The sequence below is a fragment of the Panthera leo genome, chromosome D1 (genome assembly GCF_018350215.1).
Source record: "Panthera leo isolate Ple1 chromosome D1, P.leo_Ple1_pat1.1, whole genome shotgun sequence".
Classification (NCBI taxonomy): domain Eukaryota; kingdom Metazoa; phylum Chordata; class Mammalia; order Carnivora; family Felidae; genus Panthera; species Panthera leo.
The window spans coordinates 59,294,334-59,314,776 of NC_056688.1; the positions used below are offsets into that span (position 1 = coordinate 59,294,334).

Below are 20,443 nucleotides of genomic sequence, written 5' to 3' on the forward strand. Positions count from 1 at the left end.
GTCTCATGGAAGTGTACGATGAGATGGAGCCTCCCTCAACCTTGGGAATCCCTGAGTGCCATGCAGAAATCCCCCCTCCCCAACCCTGCTTAACCCACATTAAACTCTGTGGCTTGAATAAGAAATGTTAGTTGTGCCAGGGAGATATTTGAGATGTTACTGTAACATAGCCTAGCTTATTATTTTTTTTAACCTAGCTTATTATAACTGCTACAACCTATGCTTAATGTGAAAACACTGCCTAAAAGTCTGTCAAATTATTGGTTTGGAACCTGATCTAGGAGCTAGGTTTGGGTTCCATTCCTGGCTCTGCTAGACCAGCTCAAGCGCACAAGTCTGGTTAAGCATGAGGTCCATTATCCCTTCAAGATACACATATTTACCCAGTCTGCAGGGGAAAGAATTTATTCTCAAGAGTCAGATTGCCTGAGTTGGAATCTCAGCTTTTATGCAGGGGACAGTTTTAGCCATATTTCTTAATTTATGTGGCCATTTCCACATATGTACAAGGCACACAACAGTCTATATACCCTATAGGAATAAATGTAAAGCATTTAGGATAGTGCCTGGTAGATAGTGCTTTGTGGGTGTTAGCTGTTGGTGAGGAATGGCTCTTGCTGAACCTCTTCACCTCTATCCAGCCATACATCCAGAACATGCCAGGCACACCCATTCCTCTCTCTTCTATTGGAGAGCTGAGCACGGAGCAGAATAGTCAACCTGGGGGGGGGGGGGGGACATAGGTCCAATTCAAATTCTAAAATTCTGAGCCTTGGGGCGCCTGGGTGGCTCAGTCGGCTGAGCGTCCTACTTCGGCTCAGGTCATGATCTCGAGGTGCGTGAGTTCGAGCCCCGCATCGGGCTCTGTGCTGACAGCTCAGAGCCTGGAGCCTGCTTCAGATTCTGTGTCTCCCTATCTCTGCCCCTCCCCCACCCATGCTCGCTCTCTCTCTCTCTCTCTCTCTCTCTCTGTGTCTCTCTCTCTCTCTGTGAAAAATAAACTTAAAAAAATAACATAACATAACATAACAACATAACATAACATAACATAACATAACATAACATAACATAACATAACATAACATAAAATTCTGGGCCTGGCTCTAGATTAGAGCTGTAACAAAAAATGAAATTGAGAGCTATGAATATGTCCTAGGTTATAAGCGCAGTTAAACATCTAGAAAGTTCATAGTAAGTTTCAGAACTTGGAACTGACCAAGTCTAACTGGCTTCAATCAGCGGGAACCTGAAAGCAAAAGTCACATTCCCATTTCACACCCAAAGAATTCACTTAATACATGTTAGGTGTCTGGTTTATTCAAATGTGGGTCAGAGCCCCGCCCCCATCCAAGGAACAGGAAGTGAATAGCTGGGAGCTATGGGGCTGAACAGGGCAGGGCTGTGCAGGTATCACAAGGTAAAAGGAGCTCAGCTGAGCAACCAGAGTTGCAGCATGGGGACCAGGCTGAGCAGGAGAAGCCCAATCCCATGGGGCATGGCCCCAGCACTCATGGCCAAGGCATAGAACCTGGCCACCTCCTCGTTGGGGTTGCCCTGGGCCGGGTCGAACCACATCTGGATGCAGCGGCCGCTCCCTCGGCTGTAGTTGCTGAGTTTGTAGGAGTGGCTCCAGATTTCACTGCACAGAGCAGCAGGTGTGGGGAAATAAAAATGGAAGTGGTGGCAGGCAGCTCCCACTGGGCACCGGTTATGCCCTGTAGGGAAGATGGAAGACCTTTAGCCACTGGGCCCAGAACTAACTTTGTTTCCGCCAATCTCACAGCCCCAATATGCCAGCTCCACACCCCACACCTCTGCCTCCAAATCTCTCCCTCCCTGACCTGCCCAGGCCCTCACCCGAGCTCCAGTCCCAGCCCTTGTGCCAGTTGCTCTTGCAGGTGTAGGACGTGCGACAGTCCTCCCACCATTGCTGACAGTCCTCCTTGCACAGGGGCACGTTCAGGATGCGTTCTTTGCGCCAGCTCTGGTTCACCTGGGAGAGGTGAGTGGAGAAAAAGGGCTCAGGTTCAAGATTCTCGGCAGCTCTGCCCTGAAGAGAGAGCTGGAGAGGCAGCCCGAGGAGTTGTCTGGGAGGCTCAGGTCCTCTGCAAAGTTGGGGGTCCAGGGGAGCACACTCATACCTGCTGGATCCAGGGCCCCAGGTTGGGGGAGCACTCATAGAGGCAGGTGTCCTGGATGAAGTGCTGTTTGCAGGCAGGTGCCATCTGTCCACAGTGGTCCCAGTTGAATCTGTACAGGTAGGAAATGTCCTTATGGGCTTCCCGGCTGGTGTTGGCAAAGCAGCAGGAATTCTTCTTCCAGGGGCTGCACTGGGTGGGGGAGACACAGGCACTAACTCCCATGCCTGGCACAGCCACAGTATTCCCATGTGCAGCCTCTCCCCCTTTAGTCTTTTTTAAATTATTTATTTATTTATTTATTTTTTAATGTTTAGTTATTTACTTGGGGGTGGGAGAGAGAAAGAGAGAGAGAGAGAGAAGGAGAGAGGGAGAGAGAGAAAATCCCAAGCAGGCTCTGTGCTGTCAGTACAGAGACTGACATTGGGCTTGATCCCATGAACTATGAGATCATAACCTGAGCTGAAATCAAGAGTCCTACACTTGACTCACTGAGCTACCAAGACTCCTCCCTCTTTTATCCCCTAACACAGTCAATCTTTCAGAGAAATACTTGCCACTGGGGGACCCTCTTTGGGGGAAGTGCAGCCATTATAAAATTCAATAATCCAAATCTCTATTGAGCTCCTACTTACTCTAACCCAGAAGGTAGAGACATAACAATGAAAACTCATCAACTGCTTTGGAAAGAGATTAAGCAGGGGAGAGGGATGGGGAAGGGCAGTTTTCTAGACTTGTCAGACAAGCCTCATTTAGAAGGTGACAAAGACCCAGAGGTGAGGAGGCAAGCTAAATAAATTGGAACCTCAGAATAGATCTAATTACATAAATACTCAAAACAGTGAATGAATGAAAACCCATAGTTTAGAATTCAGTTTAAAAACAAAATATTAAAATGTGCTCTTTAGGGGCGCCTGGGTGGTTTAGTTGCTTAAGTGACTGACTTTGGCTCAGGTCAGGATCTCACGGTTTGTGAGTTCGAGCCCTGCATGGGGCTCTGTGCTGGCAGCACAGAACCTGCTTTGGATTCTGTCTCCCCCTCTCTCTGCCCCTCCTCTGCTCATGCTCTATCTCTGTCTCTGTCTCTCTCAAAAATAAATAAGATAAACATTGTTTTAAAAAGCTTAAAAAACCACAATAAAAACAAAAAAAAGTGCACTTTAAAAGAAGTTAAAATCAAGGCTGCTCAAAGTATGCAAGTTACACCATCACTTAGCTGCAGGCTCAGTGATTCTGAGCAAGCACTAACTGGGGACTGTGATCATTATCTGCTACTGAGGTCAAAATGAACATTTACAGGGGCGCCTGGGTGGCTCGGTCGGTTAAGCGTCCGACTTCGGCTCAGGTCATGATCTCGCGGCCCGTGAGTTAGAGCCCCGCATCGGGCTCTGTGCTGACCGCTCAGAGCCCGGAGCCTGTTTCAGATTCTGTGTCTCCCTCTCTCTCTCTGCCCCTCCCCTGTTCATGCTCTGTCTCTCTCTGTCTCAAAAATAAATAAACGTTAAAAAAATTTAAAAAAAAATGAACATTTACATATTGGAATGCATTTTACAAGTGACTTCCCTTTTGTGTTTTCTTTACAGTTATGCATCATATTGCTTTTTTAATGCTTAGATAGGTCCAGGATATTAAAGGGGTTGTGACATGGGGCGCCTGGGTGGCTCAGTCGGTTAAGCGTCCGCCTTGACTTCGGCTCAGGTCATGATCTCACGGCCCGTGAGTTTGAGCCCCGAGTCGGGGTCTGGGCTGACGGCTCGGAGCCTGGAGCCTGTTTCCAATTCTGTGTCTCCCTCTCTCTCAGCCCCTCCCCCGTTCATGCTCTGCCTCTCTCTGTCTCAAAAATAAATAAACGTTAAAAAAAAAAAAGGGGGTTGTGACAAAATAATTTTCATAGAAAAGAGACCTCAGGTCCAACAAAAAAGGTCAAGAGCCCCAGTGGAAATGATTGCTAGATGCATGAATCAATGTGCCTCACACCCAGCCTCAAGACCGTGAGAAATCTACTTTTCTCGAGCTGTTTGGGGCTGGAGGGAAAGAAACCACAATGTGTTGTGTGCACTTGCTGCTCTCAGATTCTTGGGTCAGTTCCTGTCTAAACTCTGAAATCAAAATCAGCCCATGGGTCTGATGTGTCTGACGGGTCTCTCTGTGTCATTTCCCAGGCTCCTCTCTGGACGTGCTTCCTGATCTGTGTAACGCGGAAACCCAACAACCAAGGAGCTGAGGTGCTGGCATTGTACTGGCGACACTGGGCACACAGTATGTGGTAAGCCAGTAGTTGCCCGCATTAGTGCAAACTCAAAGTCTCTCAGGTGGCCTTCCTGCCTCCACCATGGAAAGGGTTTGATGCTTCTATCTCTGGCTGCCCTCTTCCTGAGTCAGCACCTCCCCACCTCGGATCACCCCTCCGCCCACCTGCTCATGCAGCTCATCTTCTGGGCTTGGCTTTTCCTTGTGGTGCTTGGCATCCATACAGACATTGAGAAGCTCAGTCCTGGGCCGGGCTGCCCACACTGCAGCTACCCCCGCCAGAAGGAGCAGCAACTCTGTTGTCACCAGCTGGGCCATGTCAGTGTCTGAAGGAAGACCTGTGGTCAGTGGCACCAAGGAAAGCAGAGGTGGGGCCTCCAGGTGTGTGGGAACAGCCCCAGGTGGGTGGAGCCTCCAAGAAGCCTGGGCCGGGTCATGCCCCACCCCTACCCCTGTCTTCATAGCCTCAGGGAGGGGTGGGATCAGACACCGCCCTCTGGGACAGTCCTTGCTAGTGTCATTAGTGACTTCTCCAGGTGGACAGGAGGATCAAATGATGAAACTAAGGGATGGGGTTTGGGCAAAATGAAGAAATAGCCGGGAGATTGCCATAGGTCCACAGTCTTGTTTGAAATCCTTGGAGGCAAGTGTTTCAGAATTTCAAGTATTTAGGATTTTGTAAAAGTAATACAATTCACCTGCACGCAACAGTCAAGCATACATTCTGTGCTGAAATAGCTACACTGGTGGGAGAAATAAAAACTATAATAACCTCACATTAATTTTCAGGTCAGATTTTGACACCAAATGACTTCGTGCAAACTTTGACAATAACCTCAGTTTTGGAGCTCCAGATAAGCCGCAGACCTAAGTTTAAAACAAGACAACAAAACCCAGCCCCAGTTCCAGCCCTTCCCAGCCTCATCATTTGGCCTCTCCTGGAGATCCTGCACCACGGGGAATGTCCCAGGGCACAGAGGGCTGTGGGCAGCCAGCTGGACAGCCTCCGGGGCCTTGGGGAGGTTCCTGCCCCCGACCACAGAGCTGGCCTCCCTTTGGCTTTCGTAGCACCTGAATCCTCTGAATTCAGACACTGAACTTTGGGAGGGAACTGACCGTTCCTTCACCCCACCGGTCACCAGGCGCCTGGGCTCTCCTAAAGTTTGGCATTCATTTCCCATGGCTCCCAAAGCGCACACGCCCCTCTGCTCAAAGTTGCCTTGTCTCCACACTGCCTTGCCCTCCCCGCCCTGTCCTGTGGAGCTCAGGCAGCTTCCTTGGCCTCCTGGACGGGACCTGAGCTGGGTGGCCTCCAGGCTGACTGCCTGGCAGGGCTTGGGAAACCTGGAATTGAATTCCCACCTCCCCTCTCCTCCTCGCCCCTCACCTTTCCACAATCCAATATTCTGCTGCTCTATTTACTCCAGTGTTTATTCATTCTCTCACTTGGTAATTCATTCATTCCAGGACCCAATCATCCTTCTAATGACCCAATCACTCACTGATTGGGTCACAAGACAAATCAGTACTCTCGGGAGCACCAGGTGACTCTTTGGATCAGGCTCTTTGGGGAAACACGGTCTAGCAGTTTAGAGCACAGTTCTCAGCCCTAACACACCACCTCTGGCTTGACCTTGGGGGAAAATAACTCAAATTATCTTGAGCTTTAGCGTCCTCATCTGAGCACTAAATGTAGGGGAGAAAACCCTAACAAATGAGAGTCAGCTGGGCACGGATTGTGTCATCAGTTGGCTCAGGCTGAGGGATGTGCCCCACCTACCATAATAGAGACCCCCCAAGATTGATACAGGCCCCTCGATTCCAGAGCTCCTTCAGCTTTGTCCCTTGCACCTTCGCTGTGCTGAGGCTTTCATGGGGGCCGCTGATGGGGAGTACTAGGGAGGCCTGGGTGGAGGCTGAGAAGGCCCTTCCCCAGGCTTGGTGGGCCCCACCTGGTCGGTCAGTAGTTTTTCTTGCTGTGGTGGTTGCTCTCTAGAGTCAGAGCTCTCTTCTCCCTGCAACCTATGCTCTCTGCAAGTTGCTCTCCACATTCCTAGTCTCAGCTTCAGATACTGGTGCAGCTGTGCCCCCACCAACCACCATCACCCTGAACACACACAACCCAGGGCCCCAGACGTGAAGCGCTAAGAACCCAGCACTGTGCTGAAAGGTAAAAGTCCGCTGGTTCTAGTTCGGTAGTGGACACCAGCTTGTGGTTTTAACCTTGGGCAGACCCTGCTCTGGGCCCTTAGCTTCCACTTCTGGATTCTCTAGGATTTAGGCAAAGTGGATCCTCTCGGTGCAGCAAATTCTTTAGCACATGCTGGGAGCACAGCGGGGTGTGTTGCCTCTACTAAAGGGGTGGGGAGTGGCATACCTGGGAGAGGAAGTGGTTCCTGGTCTGGCTCAGGCCTCTGCTCCGCTCTTCAGTCCCCCTTGCCTTACTCTGGGGCACAGCCGCAGTTTAGTGGCCTAGGAGACGGGCAGTAGGTCAGGCAGCAGGGAATGTGGCCCAGGAGTGGAGCCCGGGATCGGGCGAAGGCCACTCAGCCGTTAATTCTTTTTTTTTTTTTTTTTTTTAAGTAAAATAGCTATTTATTCAGCCTCTTGTCATGCCAAAATGTTTTGTGCATATACCACTCTAATTAGCACACCCTCTGTAACAGGCAAAATTGTACATCAAATTATATGTCATGTTACCTCATTATATAAAAATGTAAAGTGAAAATGATTTTTCAATTCCTTTTAACGTTACTAGTAAACAATTCAGCAGTAGATATGAGGCACAAACTCTTAGTAAAATATGACACAGGAAGAGCAATAATGTAATTCTCACTTAACTTGTCACAATTTGTTATGAATATACAAAGACAAGTTTCTAAAGTGTTATATTTACTAAGATTCTGGCAATAGCTTTATGTAACAAGACACAGCATACCAGGCCTGCCACTCAACTTGTTTATGGTAAGACTCAGCTTCAGTATGAAGCTGTTAAAAAAAAGAAAAAATTAGAAGTCTGCTTTTTTGTTTTACATGCTAAGTATCTTGGCAAGTATGCCATTAACCACAGTATGGAATTTAAGAGCAGGAATAAGGAGTTAATAAAAGCTAAACACGGCAGCCTAAACAAAATGCATACAAAAATAAAGTAACTATCGCTGGTTACATAAAATTTTCCTGACTGGTTAAAACTAACAGTGTAAAACATGCGTTTTAGAATCTTTAGCTGTCAAGTTCAAAAAGTATCAGTGTCTATTTGAAATGATTCCTCTCCAAAGCCAAAGTGTAGTCAAAGTTAATTCAAATGTTATAACACATTCTAATGCTAAAAAACATTCAGTATTATTGAAGTGGAGGTAAATCCCAGAGCTTTTGGGGCTTTGTCGTGCTGCAAAAGGCTGTTACTCTGGTTCACTTAAAGCAGCAAGTGACAAGAGTCCAAGGATGTCTAAGGGCAAGACTGCCGTACCAGCTCTGAGCTCCCCATGAAGCATGGCTACTGTGTCCACAAAAATAGGATGTGTGAGGATAAAAGGCACGCTACTCTTCTAGCTAAAGAGATAGCAAACCACCCCCCCCCGCCAAACCTCAAAGCTCCTTCCCCAGGTAAATAAAAGTATATAAGGGGAAAAATTAAAATACACTTATCTACTGAATAAGAATTTTGAAATATCAGTGTAATCCCTATTTCCAAAATGTTAACTAGAGTCATCTGGTCATTTCTAATTACATCTTAAATGATATATCCAGATTCGATTTCTGTTGATGTATCATTAGCTACTTCGAGTCAAAAATAGTAATTTTATTCCCAAATCTTAACCACTAGCACAACTGCAATGTATTACCTCCCAGAGTTGTTCAGCCTTGGAAGAGAAAAAACTGATGTTCAAGCAGCAGGCAACAATTATGGCCCTTTCACACAGAGGCATCCGAGTGGCTACTGAATAGTCCAGTAATAATTCTAAAAACAAGAAAATTCATGCATTTTAGTAATTATGTCATAATTTTAACTGTTGAAATTTCCTTAGACATTGCACTTTCTTTATAAAGGAATCCTGATTTTTCTTAATATTATGACAAGTCGGGACTTGAACTAGCAGCCTTCTTTTTCTTCTTCTTACTGTGTTTCTCATGCTTCTTTTTCTTTTTTGTTTTTTCTTTTCCTCGTTCTTCACTGCTTTTCTTCTTTTTTGCTCATACTTCTTCAACATAATCTGATTCTGATAAGGACTCAGATGATAAAGGCTTATCTTCAGGACGCATCTTTCTTTTTTGCTGAGTCCTTTAATGTCCTTGTCTTTCTCAGTTGCATCCTTTGACTTCTTTTTCTTTTTTTAAACTATCCTTACTGTCCCATTCAGTTTCTGACATGGAGCTTTCAGAAGATTTATGTGAATGATTCTTCTTTCTCTTTTTTCTTTTTCCTTGTTTTTTATCCTCATCTTCAGAATCCAAAGAACTGCTGGAAGAAGCAGAGCTTGATGAAGAAGATGAATACCTACCAGATTTCTTCTTTTTTTTTTTCTTTCTCTGTTTTTTTTGGATGAGCTCTCACGTCCACTTAATAATTTCTCCCTGTGTTTTTCCAGTTCTTTCTTCCAATTCTCATTTTCTCTTCAAATTCAGCCAATGCCTTGGAGCCTTTCTTTTTCTTCTCTAGTTGTTCTTTCACTTCTTCCCAGGTAGGCCTTGGTCGATTCAGATAATTTTGGGTCATTGGCCCTGAAGACTGGATTGGACCCCTGGATCTGGCCATTGCTATTGGGTTCATATAGGCCACTCGATTTTCCTGCTGCCCCATGGTGCGGGACTAAGCACACAGTCAGGCACAGAGGAAGATCAAGCCAGAGAGGTGGCTGAGGTGGGCCCACCGCAGGTCCTTCGGCCTACTCAGCAGTTAATTCTTGCACGTCAATTATTGTGGACACTAGCCAGCTTCCACAGGAGGTGGGTGGATTAATAGTGCCGGCCTAGGGCCAGTCCCCAGCCCCACTTACCCCATTTTCTCCCCCAGACTCAGGTCTGATAAAACCTTGCAGCCTGAGTTGCCGAGTCCTTTAAAACAATCTGATCCACTTCCAACCCCCTGTCCTTGTTATACAGAAGAGAATGAGACCCAGAGAATCAGGATAGAACCAATTGCAGGGCAAGGGCTGGAGTGCAAGCTTCCAAGCTCCCAGCCAGCTGTAGAGAGCACAGAACTCTCCAGTCCCCAACTTATAGATCCAGCAACTCCTCCAAGCTCATCAGCCCCAGGCATTGCTCACCTCCAGCTGCACAATCAGATGTTCAGATGCCCAGAACCCCAGGCCCCAGCCCTCCTCCCTCCACTCTCCTGCCCCCCACATCTACCCATACAGGTGCCCCATCTATGGCATCATCAGAGTCTGGTCTCATGTAGACCCCTCCCACCTCTCTCACCCTAGCCAAGGACACAAGTCTTCCTTTTATCATGGTGGTACCGCTTTTGGGGAAAGGGAAGAGTAGAGGAGCAAATTTGGGCACGAGAAAATACCAAGCTTTATTTTGTCACAGCGCCTGTGTGCAACCCAGGGAGAAGTGGTTACAGAGACGAAAGCCTAGAGGAAGGGTCTAGGTTGGATGCAGATGTGGGAGCCATCAACCTATGGATGGCAATAGAAGTTTAAGGAAGATGGAGCCTCAATACCCTGGGGAAGGCCATAGGTCTGGGCCCATGGAACAGGGAGGGGGTGGGATTGCTGGGGGAGCAGCCAAGCCCTAAAGGGTCTGCAAAGAAATGGACTCCCAGGAGACCCCCAGCTCATGCCCTGCTTTCCCTCTCCCTCAGAGTGATCCTTACTTGAATCCTGTGACAAGCAGGGAGGGTTCAGCCCTCTGAAGACCTTGGCAGATAAGGCACCGTTGGACCCTTCAGACCTCTCTTCTGGCTTTATAGGACCAGACAGCCTTCTCCTGATTGGGGAAGAATGACCAGAGATCTAGGAATGTCTTAAGGTGGGAGCTCTTTCAGATTGGACTTGTCCCTGCCCGCACCCTCCACCCCTGCCCTGGGGGCTGATCATTAACTGGGCTTTGTGGCCCCTCCACCAGGAGAGTAAGGCCCTGGGCCCTGATGGCTTCAGAAGTAACCAGCCACTGGGAGGTGATTTGGGGGTGGGGTTATGACCTGTGGGGAGTCCCTGCCCTTGTTGAGCCTCAAGCCTGGTTCTGAATCTGAGATCTGGGTGCTGGGGCGGGGGTGAAGCAGCCACCTTGGAGCAGATCCCAAGAGAGTTATCTGCCTGGACCGGAAGCTTAATATCAGCAAGGTGAGCTATCCGCATCCTTGTAGAACCCAATCTGTAGGCTGCCCTGTGACCAGACAAAGATAACAGGAAGGTGTTTGGCCTACAAAGGGAGAGGCCCTGGGCTGCAGGGAGTGGGGGTGGGAGAAACTGGAGCTTTACCTGAGTGCCAGCCCATCAGCTGTGGAAACTGTGGTTCCCAGGCAGCAAGGTGGGGCTAGGATTCAGATCTGAGTCCCATTCCAAACCAGATCCTTTCACAAAGAATGAAAGAGAAGCTTTGTGAGAGGCACTCAGGGCATCAGCCTAAGGCTTGCAAATCCAATGTTTCTCCTCTGGCCTCAATTCCTGCCCTTGCCGTCTTAACTTCTATTTCAGCCATCTAGAAATTTTTGCTTGTGCTTTGGTCCCACCAAGTTTTTGTACATGCTGAACCATAACCATGGAATACCGGTCCGCCCTCCGTTTTCTGCTTGGCAAACATTACTCCTCTGGAAGCCTCCTCTAACCTCCCTGGGCTTCCATAGGCTACTTGTGAGGGCTTGTGTTGTCAGGGACAGCAGATGATAAACACAGTAGGTAGGTGTTTGTAGAAAGGGACTGGAGCAATGTGATAAGAAAGTGCCTGGATGACTTCTTTTGGTTGAGTGGTCAGAAGTCCTGTTAGTGGGAATTGTAGGTTGAAATCTGAGAGGCTATGAGGAGCCAGCCTACAGAGGACAAAGGAACGTCCAGGAACACAGAAAGAGAATTGCCTGAGAAAGGCCCAAAGTGAAAAGTGTGAATGGTATGGAAGGGGAACAGTTTGACACGAGTGAGCTCTAAGTTGGGGTGGATGGCAGGGCTTTCTATGCCATTGAAGCTTAGTTTTTCCAACAGATACCATGGAAAAGCCTTAAAGCTCTGGTGAGGGGCTGTCATGTAGTAAGACATTTTTTGTGTTTGTTTTACTTTTTTTCCTTTTTTAAAAAATCTTTATTTATGGGAGAGAGAGAGACAGAGTGCAAGCTGGGGAGGGGCAGAGAGAGAGGGAGAAGCAAGCTCTAGGCTCTGAGCTGTCAGCACAGACCCTGACGGTGTGACTTGAACCCATGAACTGTGAGATCATGACCTGAGCCAAGTCGGATGCTTAACTGCCTGAGCCACCCAAGCACCCGAATGCATATGCTTCTTGACCCAGCAATCCCTTTTCTGGAATTCAAGTATAGCATTCTACCATGCATAAGATGACTCAGTGTAGCATTATTTGTCCTTTTAAGAAAGGGAAGCAATGCCATTGCTCTTCATTGGCATTCCCTACCCACTACCACCACCAATAGCTCCACCCTAGTCCACATCTAGAAAGGGAAGGAAGGGGCAAGAAACTTTTATTTCCCACCAGGAGCCTGATGACTCATCTGCCAGTCTCTGCCCACCTCTTCCACCAATGCCCTCATCCCCTGTGATGTAGGAGTGATGAACTTGGGGGAGGGAACTTGAGGGGGAAGCCTGGTGCAGAAGTAAGAACCTCAGACTTAGGGGTCAGTTTCCACCCCTACTTACTGGTGAACTTCAAGCCAGTCCCAGTCCCTCTTTGGGCCTCTCAATAGGAATGATAAAGCAATGAGGCATGTTGCCCCCCAAATGACTCATCTCCAAATTATTTACGAGACACAAGATATACCTGGATCTGTCTATTAAAATAGGCTGTCAGAGGAACCCCATATGACCCATCTTGGATCAAGAAGCATAATTACTAGGGCATTGGGAGGCCCCTTTATCTGAGATTGCTGAGCTGGGCTGAGGCTGGGTCACCTAGGCTGGGTGCAGTCAAGGAAGATGTCCAGATGTCGGCAGTGGGAAGGACTCAGCTGAGGAGCCAGAGGTGCAGCATAGGGACCAAATTGAGCAGGAGAAGCCCAATCCCATGGGACATGGCCCCAGCACTCATGGCCAAGGCATAGAACCTGGCCACCTCCTCGTTGGGGTTGCCCTGGGCCGGGTCGAACCACATCTGGATGCAGCGGCCGCTCCCTCGGTTGTAGTTGCTGAGTTTGTAGGAGTGGCTCCAGATGCCCTCACACAGGGCTGCGGGCGTGGGAAAGTAGGTCTCAAATGTGCGACAGGTGGCTCCGGCCGGACACTTGTTCGATCCTGCATGGGGAGAGAGGGTGGACACAGACATTCAGCCCCTGGGCCCAAAGCCCATTTCTGGCCACCCCCCTGGAGATCCGCACCCAACCCCAGATCCTCGGACCCCGCCTCCATCTCCGCACCCCCGGGCCCTCCTGAGCTCCAGTCCCAGCCCTTGTGCCAGTTGCTCTTGCAGGTGTAGGAGGTGCGGCAGTCCTCCCACCATTGCTGACAGTCCTCCTTGCACAGGGGCACGTCCAGGAAGCGTTCCTTGCGCCAGCTCTGGTTCACCTGGGTGGGAGGGGGGGAGGGAGGGCTCCTCTCAGCCAGGGGTGCTGGCAGCCACCGCCTTGACCACCTTGACCGAGCAGGATGGCAGCCCGCTGGGCTGGGGTGAGGGAGAGGCCCGTACCTCCTGGATCCAGGGCCCCAGATTGGGTGAGCACTCGTACAGACAGTTGTCCTGAATGAAGTGGCGCTGGCAGGCAGGCTCTATCTTGCCGCAGTGGTCCAGGTTAAAGTTATACAAGAGGGAGGGGTCCTTGTGCAGCTCCTGGCTGGTGTTGTGTGAGCAGCAGGCGTTCTTCCTCCAGGGAATGCACTGGGTGGAGAAGACACTGGAACACATGCCTCCCCCACCACAGCTGTCTTCTCCATATTCCGGCTCCTTGGCCCCAGGTAGGGCATCCAGAGGAATACTTGCTGGGGAGGGTGCCTCTATGCCTGGCCCTTGGGGTAGTTATAACAGAACTTTTAACAGAGAGTAAAACAGAGGATGTGGGAGGCATGGGAACCACTGTCTGGGGGAGCAATTATTTTTACAGCTCTAAACAGTTTACAAAGTTATTTCACATGATTCGGGTTATTTATATTACTCATTCCGCATCCAGCCCATATTAACTGAATGCTTACCTTCAATCAGGCGTTGTGCTAGGTGCTGAGAATATAGTAGTGAACAAAACAGATCAAATCTCTACCTTTATGGAGCTTATAGTTTTAGTCCCGGGCAGAGGGAAGATACAGATCATTGTAGGCACAGAAAACAACAAGTGCAAAGTCCCTGAGGCTTTGGCACTTTATGCCTTCAACGGTCTAGTGAAAACATCATTACTTCAACTTTGACAGAGTTTACATAAACTGCATCCCTGGGAAATGGTAGGATCAAGATTTTAACTCAGGACAGGGGTGGGGTTGAAAAGCCTGGCTCCAAGCTGTGGTAAGGGTGGAGATGAGGGGGGCTGATCTGCTGTCGTCTGGTCTGGAATCCCAGGCTAGGGGACTTCAGATAGGTCCAGAAAGCAGTGGGGAACAGAGGGGCAATGTCTTGCACATGAACCCCGGTGTGGACCTGACTCAACGCGGGAGGCAATCCCAGAGAGGTAAATTCAAGACAGCTAAGACAGAGGAAGTGGCGAAGGTGTCTGAAGAAATCGTTCTAAGCTGGGCCTCCAGAGCTGAGTGATTATGAGCAGATTGCTTAAAATCTCTGAGATGACCTCTAGCACCCAGGGCCAAGTGACAGGGGAGATGTGACAGGTCTGGGCACTCAGGAGAAACTCAGGAAAACCCATGAGGGTAGAACCAAACCTACCCTTCTCCAGCAACCCAGCACGCCCCCAGCACGGCTGACACAGAACATGCTTCCAGGCCTCCCTAACTTCATGCACACTCCTCCTCTGATGCCCCAACTCTCAGTTGCCCTGCAAGAACCCATGCACCTCATCCCTGACCTGCCCACCACAGTCAGTGGCTTCTGCCTCCACAAGATTAATTATATAATGAAAATCACTTGCTGGCCTATAGCAGGGGCTCAACATAAATAAGCACTCTCAGTGCAGCCCCTGTCTCAGAGTTACAGAATCATCTGTCTCCCACAAAAGTCTGTGTGCCATTTCTTGGAGAAGAAGAAGTGCTCCAGAGGGTTCTTCAAAGCACCCTCTAGAACTTAAAATGTTCTGAAAATGAAGTGGTGGATACAGACTTCCGGTTTTGGAAGATAAAAAGCTCTGGAGATGGGTGGTGGTGATGGTCCCAAGACAATGTGCATGGATTTAATACCACTGAACTGGATACTTAGACATGCTTAAAATGGCATATTTTATGTTACTCATATTTTAGCCATGCACACATGCACAAAGCAAATGATACATCGGAAATGACTCAGAAGTCATGGGGCTCTGGGCTTCCCGCCCTTCACTTCCAGCCCCTGGGTCAGTCTATGCCTTCTTTACCTGGAAACATCCCCGGCCCTCTAGCAACGTGAGATTTTGTGGGGAACAGAGGAGGAGACCAGGAAGAGTGAAATACTGACATCTCTCACGATCCTGGAGTTCAACCTCAGGTTCGGGTTCCCTGAGTGGCTTCAGGGGCTTTACCTATAAAAGGAGGGCCCTCACCTCCCCTTCTCTGTGGGCAGCAGCATCCTTGGCTCTTGCCTCACTACTCTTGCCACGGCTTGTGCTGTAACCCTGCCACCCGTGTACATGCTGTTCTCTGCTAGGCTGCCCTTTCCTGCTTTGTCTTCCTGGAAATCTCTTACTCATCCTCCAAGGCCAAGGCTGATGGCACCTTTCCTGGGAAGAGTTCCCAGCATTATCTGATTTGTCACTGTCTCTTCAGGACTTAATAGGGGTGGAGGACCTGGACTGTTCATATGTGTTTGCCGCATTGTGACCTTGAGGGACCTGTCTCCCCTGTACCTCGTCTTTGAGCTGCGTAGGCTGGCACATAGTTAATGCTGGGAAAGGCACTGCCCGACTCTGTCCTAAGCCCTGCTAAAGACTAGCCTCTCAATTCCCACATGTACCTGTGCCCTCTCTGGGCCTCATTTCCCATTTCCTTATCTGAATGAGTAGAGACCATCCACCTACCAATTAGGCCCTTTGGGCATATTCACTGACAAGGCGTGAGGAAAGCACTTGGCCCATAGTGGGTGCCAGAAAATGGTCCCCTCACTACAGTAAATCTGGTGGCCTCCTGGGGATTGCCTCAGCCACCCTCTTGACTCCTTTGCTCCCCAAAACTGATCTTCCCATTTCCCAACTTCTTCCATTCTCCCCAACCCTTGACCCCACTCCATCCTCACCTGGTCATGCAGCTTGTCCTCAGGGCCCGGCTTTGTCTTGTGGTGCTTGGCGTCCGTGCAGACATTGAGCAGGTCTCTCCTGGCCCCTGGAGTCCTGGACTGGGCACCCCACGCAGTAGCCACCGAAACCAGAAGCAGCAGCTGTGTCATCTGCCAGGCCATGTTCATCTATTCCTGCCAGAAAGCCACAGTCAGAGGTGGACACAGCCTGAGAGAGAGGCAGCAGCCATGAGACTCTCCACCAAGTTTCTTGTCTGCCTGCCAAGCCCAGATCTCTGCCTCCTCACCCAGCTTATCCCCTAGGGCACCTGAGCCAAACAACAAGGCAGATGTAGAGGTCTAGGCCAGAAGGCAAGATCCAAGGGCCTTCTTCCAAGGGCCCTCCAATGCTAGCTTGCTCTACCTTGGTGGGAGCCACCACCCTTCTCTGGATATATCCTTCTGTATTTCACTGGTGGTGTTTCATCCACAGTCTGAGAGTCCTGCCAGCTCGGCAAGTCTTCTCAGATCTGCACAACGGGAACCACAGGAAGTGGTCTGCTGATGAGGGTGGGGAGTGAGAGGAAGAAGTACCTGTCAGCCTCAGCCCATCCCCCACCAGCCCAAGGTAGCCTAGTTTCAGGCCCCCGGAGACTGCCAGTGGGCAGACAGGGATGCTGACCTAGGGCCAGCTGAAGGCCACTGAGCCATTCAGTTACCGCTTATGGTCCTGGACCCGGTGACACGGGAGTTGGGGGATGCTAGGGGTGCAATGTGGAGAGCCAATGAGGGTGCAGGCCCGGAGAGTCAGAGCCCGGTTTCTCACACCTCAACAACCCCTCCCCACCACACAAGGGTCTTGGGAAGTTACCCTGGTGGAGCCAGGCGTAGAACCAGGGGAAGGCCAAGAGTAAGGCACTTGAAGGAGGGAACGGAGCCAGAGCAGTGGGTGGTGGGAGTTACCAGAGGAAAATTCAGCAGACACGAGAGACCCCAGGAGAACTGGGAAAGACTTCATCTTTCCTCCCCTCTTCCTCCCCACTTTCCCTCAAAGCCTGAACTTGCCTCTGCCCTCAGCCCACCTGGGAGGAACAGTGTCTCCCTCCTCCTCTCCACTCCCTCTTATAAACCTACCTGGACTGCTTCTCCAGTGTCTCAGTCAGGCGGGGTGGTCAGGCTCTGTCTAGGAAACAGCTCAACTGTTTTTCAGTGAGAGGCCAGGTAAATAAATTATGGTCCACCCAATGGGATCTAACCTGGTATAAAAGATTGAGAAAGCTCTTGGTGTACAAATATGGGAAAAGCTCCAAGTATATTGTTAAGTGAAAGAAGGAGGGTGCAGAAAGGTGTTGGTGGAATGCAATCTTTTGTGTAAACAAGGAAGAGGGAGAATGTATGTGCTTGCGTAAGAAAATTCTGGAAATGTAGAAGAAAATTTTTTAAGTAGTTGCTTGGTGGGATGACACAGGATTAGGAATGAGACTTTCTTCTATTTAAAAAAAATTTTTTTAAGTTTATTAATTTTTTAGTAATCTCTACCCAACAGGGGGTCAAACTCCCAACCCCAAGATCAAGAGTCGCATGCTCTTCTGACCGAGCCAGACAGGTGCACTGAGACTTTCTTCTATAAATCTTTCTATGCTGTTTTGATTTTTTGAACCATATGAGTATATACCTTATTTAAATATAACATGTATGTTTGTATGTATATGAATATAAATATATAAAATGTTGAATGGAAAGATAAAATACAGAATGATGCATCTGATTTGATACCATTATGTACATTTCAGTAAGAAGGATATTTATAAAATAATGCTATGTATTAGTTATGGATACTATAGATATGTTTGCAGAAATGTGAACATGAGGCTACCATTAGTCCTAGGTCCTTGCGTATACTACCATAGAAATTCTGTGCGTTTATGCCATATGCAGTTGACCCCTTGAACAACATGGATTTGAACTGCACAGGTCTACTTATACACAGATTTTCTTCGGATAAACAGTACAGTACTATAAATGCATTTTCTCAATAACATTTTCTTTTCTCTAGCTTATTTTATTGTATGAATATGGCATAAATACACATAACATACAAATTATGTGTTAATTGTTTATGTTACTGGTAAGGCTTCCAGTCAACAGTAGGCTATTACTAGTTAGGTTCTGGGGGAGTCAAAAGTCACATGCGGATTTCTTTTTTCTTTCTTTCTTTCTTTTTTTTTTTAATTTTAATGTTTATTTTTGAAAGAGAGCATGAGCGGGGAAGGGACAGAAAGAGAGGGAGACACAGAATCTGAAGCAGGCTCCAGGCTCTGAGCTGTCAGCACAGAGCCCGATGCGGGGCTCAAACTCACGGACCGTGAGATCATGACCTGAGCTGAAGTCGGATGCCCAACCAACTGAGCCACCCAGGCACCCCTAACATGCAAATTTTCAACTGCACAGTGAGGTAGGGAGTATCAGCACTCCTAACCTCTGCATTGTTCAAGGCCAACCATATGTTCCATTTTTGTGCACAAATGATAGCATACTGTTCTACACTTTGCCTTTTGGGGGTAGTTTCACTGTACATTTGTGCTTTTTTTTTAAAGTCTATTTATGTATTTTGAGAGAGAGAGAGAGAGAGAGAGAGAGCGCATGTGCATGTGCATGTGAGTGGGGGAGGGACAGAGAGAGAAGGAAAGAATCCCAAGCAGGTTCTACGTTGTCTGCACAGAGCCCAACATGAGGCTCGATCTCACCAACTGTGAGATCATGATTTGAGCTGAAATCAAGAGTCGGACACTTAACCGACTGAGCCACCCAGGCACTCCTCACTATACATTTATGCTTTTGACAAAACAAACAAAAACCTCATGAAGCCAAGTTATCCGCACTTACACACTTGAGTATTATCGTCACAGCTGATACCATAACCTTCAAGTATTTCTTTATGCCTTGTATGGTCTGAAATTAATTAAAATGCTCTCTATGGCAAAAACCCTTTCTTTAACCATTATAAAAAAGTTAAGAAAGGAGGCACCTGGCTGGCTCAGTCAGTGGAGCACGTGATTCTTTTAAAAAAAAAATTTTTTTTTAATGTTTATTTTATTTTTGAGACAGAGGGAGACAGTGCATGAGCAGGGGAGGGGCAGAGAGAGAGGGAGACACAGAATCTTAAGCAGGCTCCAGGCTCCGAGCTGTCAGCACAGAGCCCGATGCGGGGCTCGAACTCACGGACCCTGAGATCATGACCTGAGCCGAAGTCGGAAGCTCAACGGACTGAGAGCCACCCAGGCGCCCCTGGAGCACGTGACTCTTGATCCCGGCGTCGTAAGTTCAAGCCCCACGCTGGGTGTAGAGATTACTCAAAAATAAAATCTTTAAAAAACAAAAAGTAAAGGAAGAAAAGTTCATTTTTTCAAGTCAGAGATGCTTGTCCCTTAGTCTATTTCTCAAACATTATTTCAGATAGTAAAATTGCTGCTAGCAAGAAGATCGATGGTATTGCCCCTGTTTTTTTCTTTTTTTTTTTTTTTAATAATGTATATTGATGTTTTCCCATTATGATTTTGGGAAAACCTCCAAATCTTGTCCTCACGTACCCAACTAGTGGAATACCTCTCCTGGGGCAAGGTCTGTGGTTTCAGTCTGTTCTCAGCACATGGTCCTGCCGCGGGTACGTCTGGGATGGCAAGGTCAGAGTCTGGTTATGAGATGCTCACCTTGCCCCATGTGCCCACTCCGGGCGCCATCACTGCTGAGTACCAGACCATGGTCAGCAGCACTATTGAACCAGCCTGCAAACCAGCCTGCGATCTTCACTCTGCTGCTGGTCTTGGTACCTTCATTCCCTAAACTGGGACATGTATCTGTTTTCCTTCTCTTAGGAGAGGTTTGAAGGTGTAAATGAAACTAAACATGTGTTACATAATCACATCAGTCATCATACATTGAGAACTACTCTACCCCAGTTAGAATAATGGATGCTTTACTTACCTTGTTGTGTCTGTAACTCCCACAACCCACTGCAATGTTAACTCTATTACTCCCAACATACAGATGAGGAAACTCAGGCCTTGGGAGTTAGGTGACTTCCCAAACAGCTAAAGAGTAGAAGAGTCAGGATTCAACCCAAGCTGATTTAGCTACAAAGCCCATGCTTTTTTCACTGTAATGCTATCTCCAGATACATGGTCTCATTTTGTTGCCTTGTCTCTAGGAAATTTAGCTGAGAAACCACATTCTATGTTTACTTTTGAGAACAGCCTTCAGAGCTTCTCTCCCTAGAAACCTCTTAGACTGTACAATATTTTTTCCAGTTCTACTAAGTTTTGTCAATGTAAATAAAAGAAATATAATATTTTAGAAAGAAGAGTATCATGTTACCCCATTCCAACTAGAGGTAAGTTTAGATTTTTCATTAGAAGTTCTTCCTAGCCATGTTATCAAGCAGGTATACAAATCACAAACGATGCAGAAAGGGAAAACGTAAGATTTCCGTTGCTTTTTTGAAAAAAGCTAAGCAAAGACATAAATAAATATATAAAGGCGGTCACGCCTGGACCAATGCTGAGAGTGTACCAAGAAACAAAGGTTATGATTAATCTAATCCTGTGCAATGGAGG

The 20,443-nt window shown here is 48.0% G+C and overlaps 2 protein-coding genes, 1 long non-coding RNA gene and 1 pseudogene across 5 annotated transcripts in view; 1 reads left to right on the forward strand and 3 right to left on the reverse strand.

The window, feature by feature from the left end:
• The window catches only part of LOC122199721, a 49,082-nt gene that overhangs the window by 28,024 nt on the left and 615 nt on the right, over nucleotides 1-20,443 (forward strand). Inside the window, exons 3-4 of the long non-coding RNA XR_006193603.1 lie at nucleotides 4,301-4,404; nucleotides 10,198-10,364. This is a non-coding gene — a long non-coding RNA (uncharacterized LOC122199721). The remainder of the gene's footprint in view (nucleotides 1-4,300; nucleotides 4,405-10,197; nucleotides 10,365-20,443) is intronic.
• Nucleotides 1,298-10,257, reverse strand: LOC122199719 (folate receptor alpha-like). Of its 3 annotated transcripts, none has more exons than XM_042905010.1 (5): nucleotides 10,210-10,257; nucleotides 4,554-4,714; nucleotides 2,142-2,330; nucleotides 1,858-1,993; nucleotides 1,298-1,715 (listed from the first exon to the last, which is right to left on the reverse strand). In XM_042905010.1, the coding sequence occupies exons 2-5, from the start codon at nucleotides 4,704-4,706 to the stop codon at nucleotides 1,429-1,431; spliced, it is 765 nt and encodes a 254-aa protein (XP_042760944.1). In that variant the 5' UTR covers nucleotides 4,707-4,714; nucleotides 10,210-10,257; the 3' UTR covers nucleotides 1,298-1,428. The 3 variants fall into 3 exon arrangements, with proteins under 3 accessions (XP_042760944.1, XP_042760946.1, XP_042760943.1); XM_042905012.1 differs by lacking the exon at nucleotides 10,210-10,257 and adding an exon at nucleotides 6,766-6,845; XM_042905009.1 differs by lacking the exon at nucleotides 10,210-10,257 and adding an exon at nucleotides 6,766-6,844 and having other exon boundaries at nucleotides 4,554-4,726.
• LOC122199720 lies at nucleotides 8,290-9,703 on the reverse strand (annotated as a pseudogene).
• Nucleotides 12,388-16,361, reverse strand: LOC122199716 (folate receptor gamma-like). The gene is made up of 5 exons (XM_042905007.1): nucleotides 16,255-16,361; nucleotides 15,852-16,025; nucleotides 13,179-13,367; nucleotides 12,922-13,057; nucleotides 12,388-12,787 (listed from the first exon to the last, which is right to left on the reverse strand). The coding sequence occupies exons 2-5, from the start codon at nucleotides 16,017-16,019 to the stop codon at nucleotides 12,501-12,503; spliced, it is 780 nt and encodes a 259-aa protein (XP_042760941.1). The 5' UTR covers nucleotides 16,020-16,025; nucleotides 16,255-16,361; the 3' UTR covers nucleotides 12,388-12,500.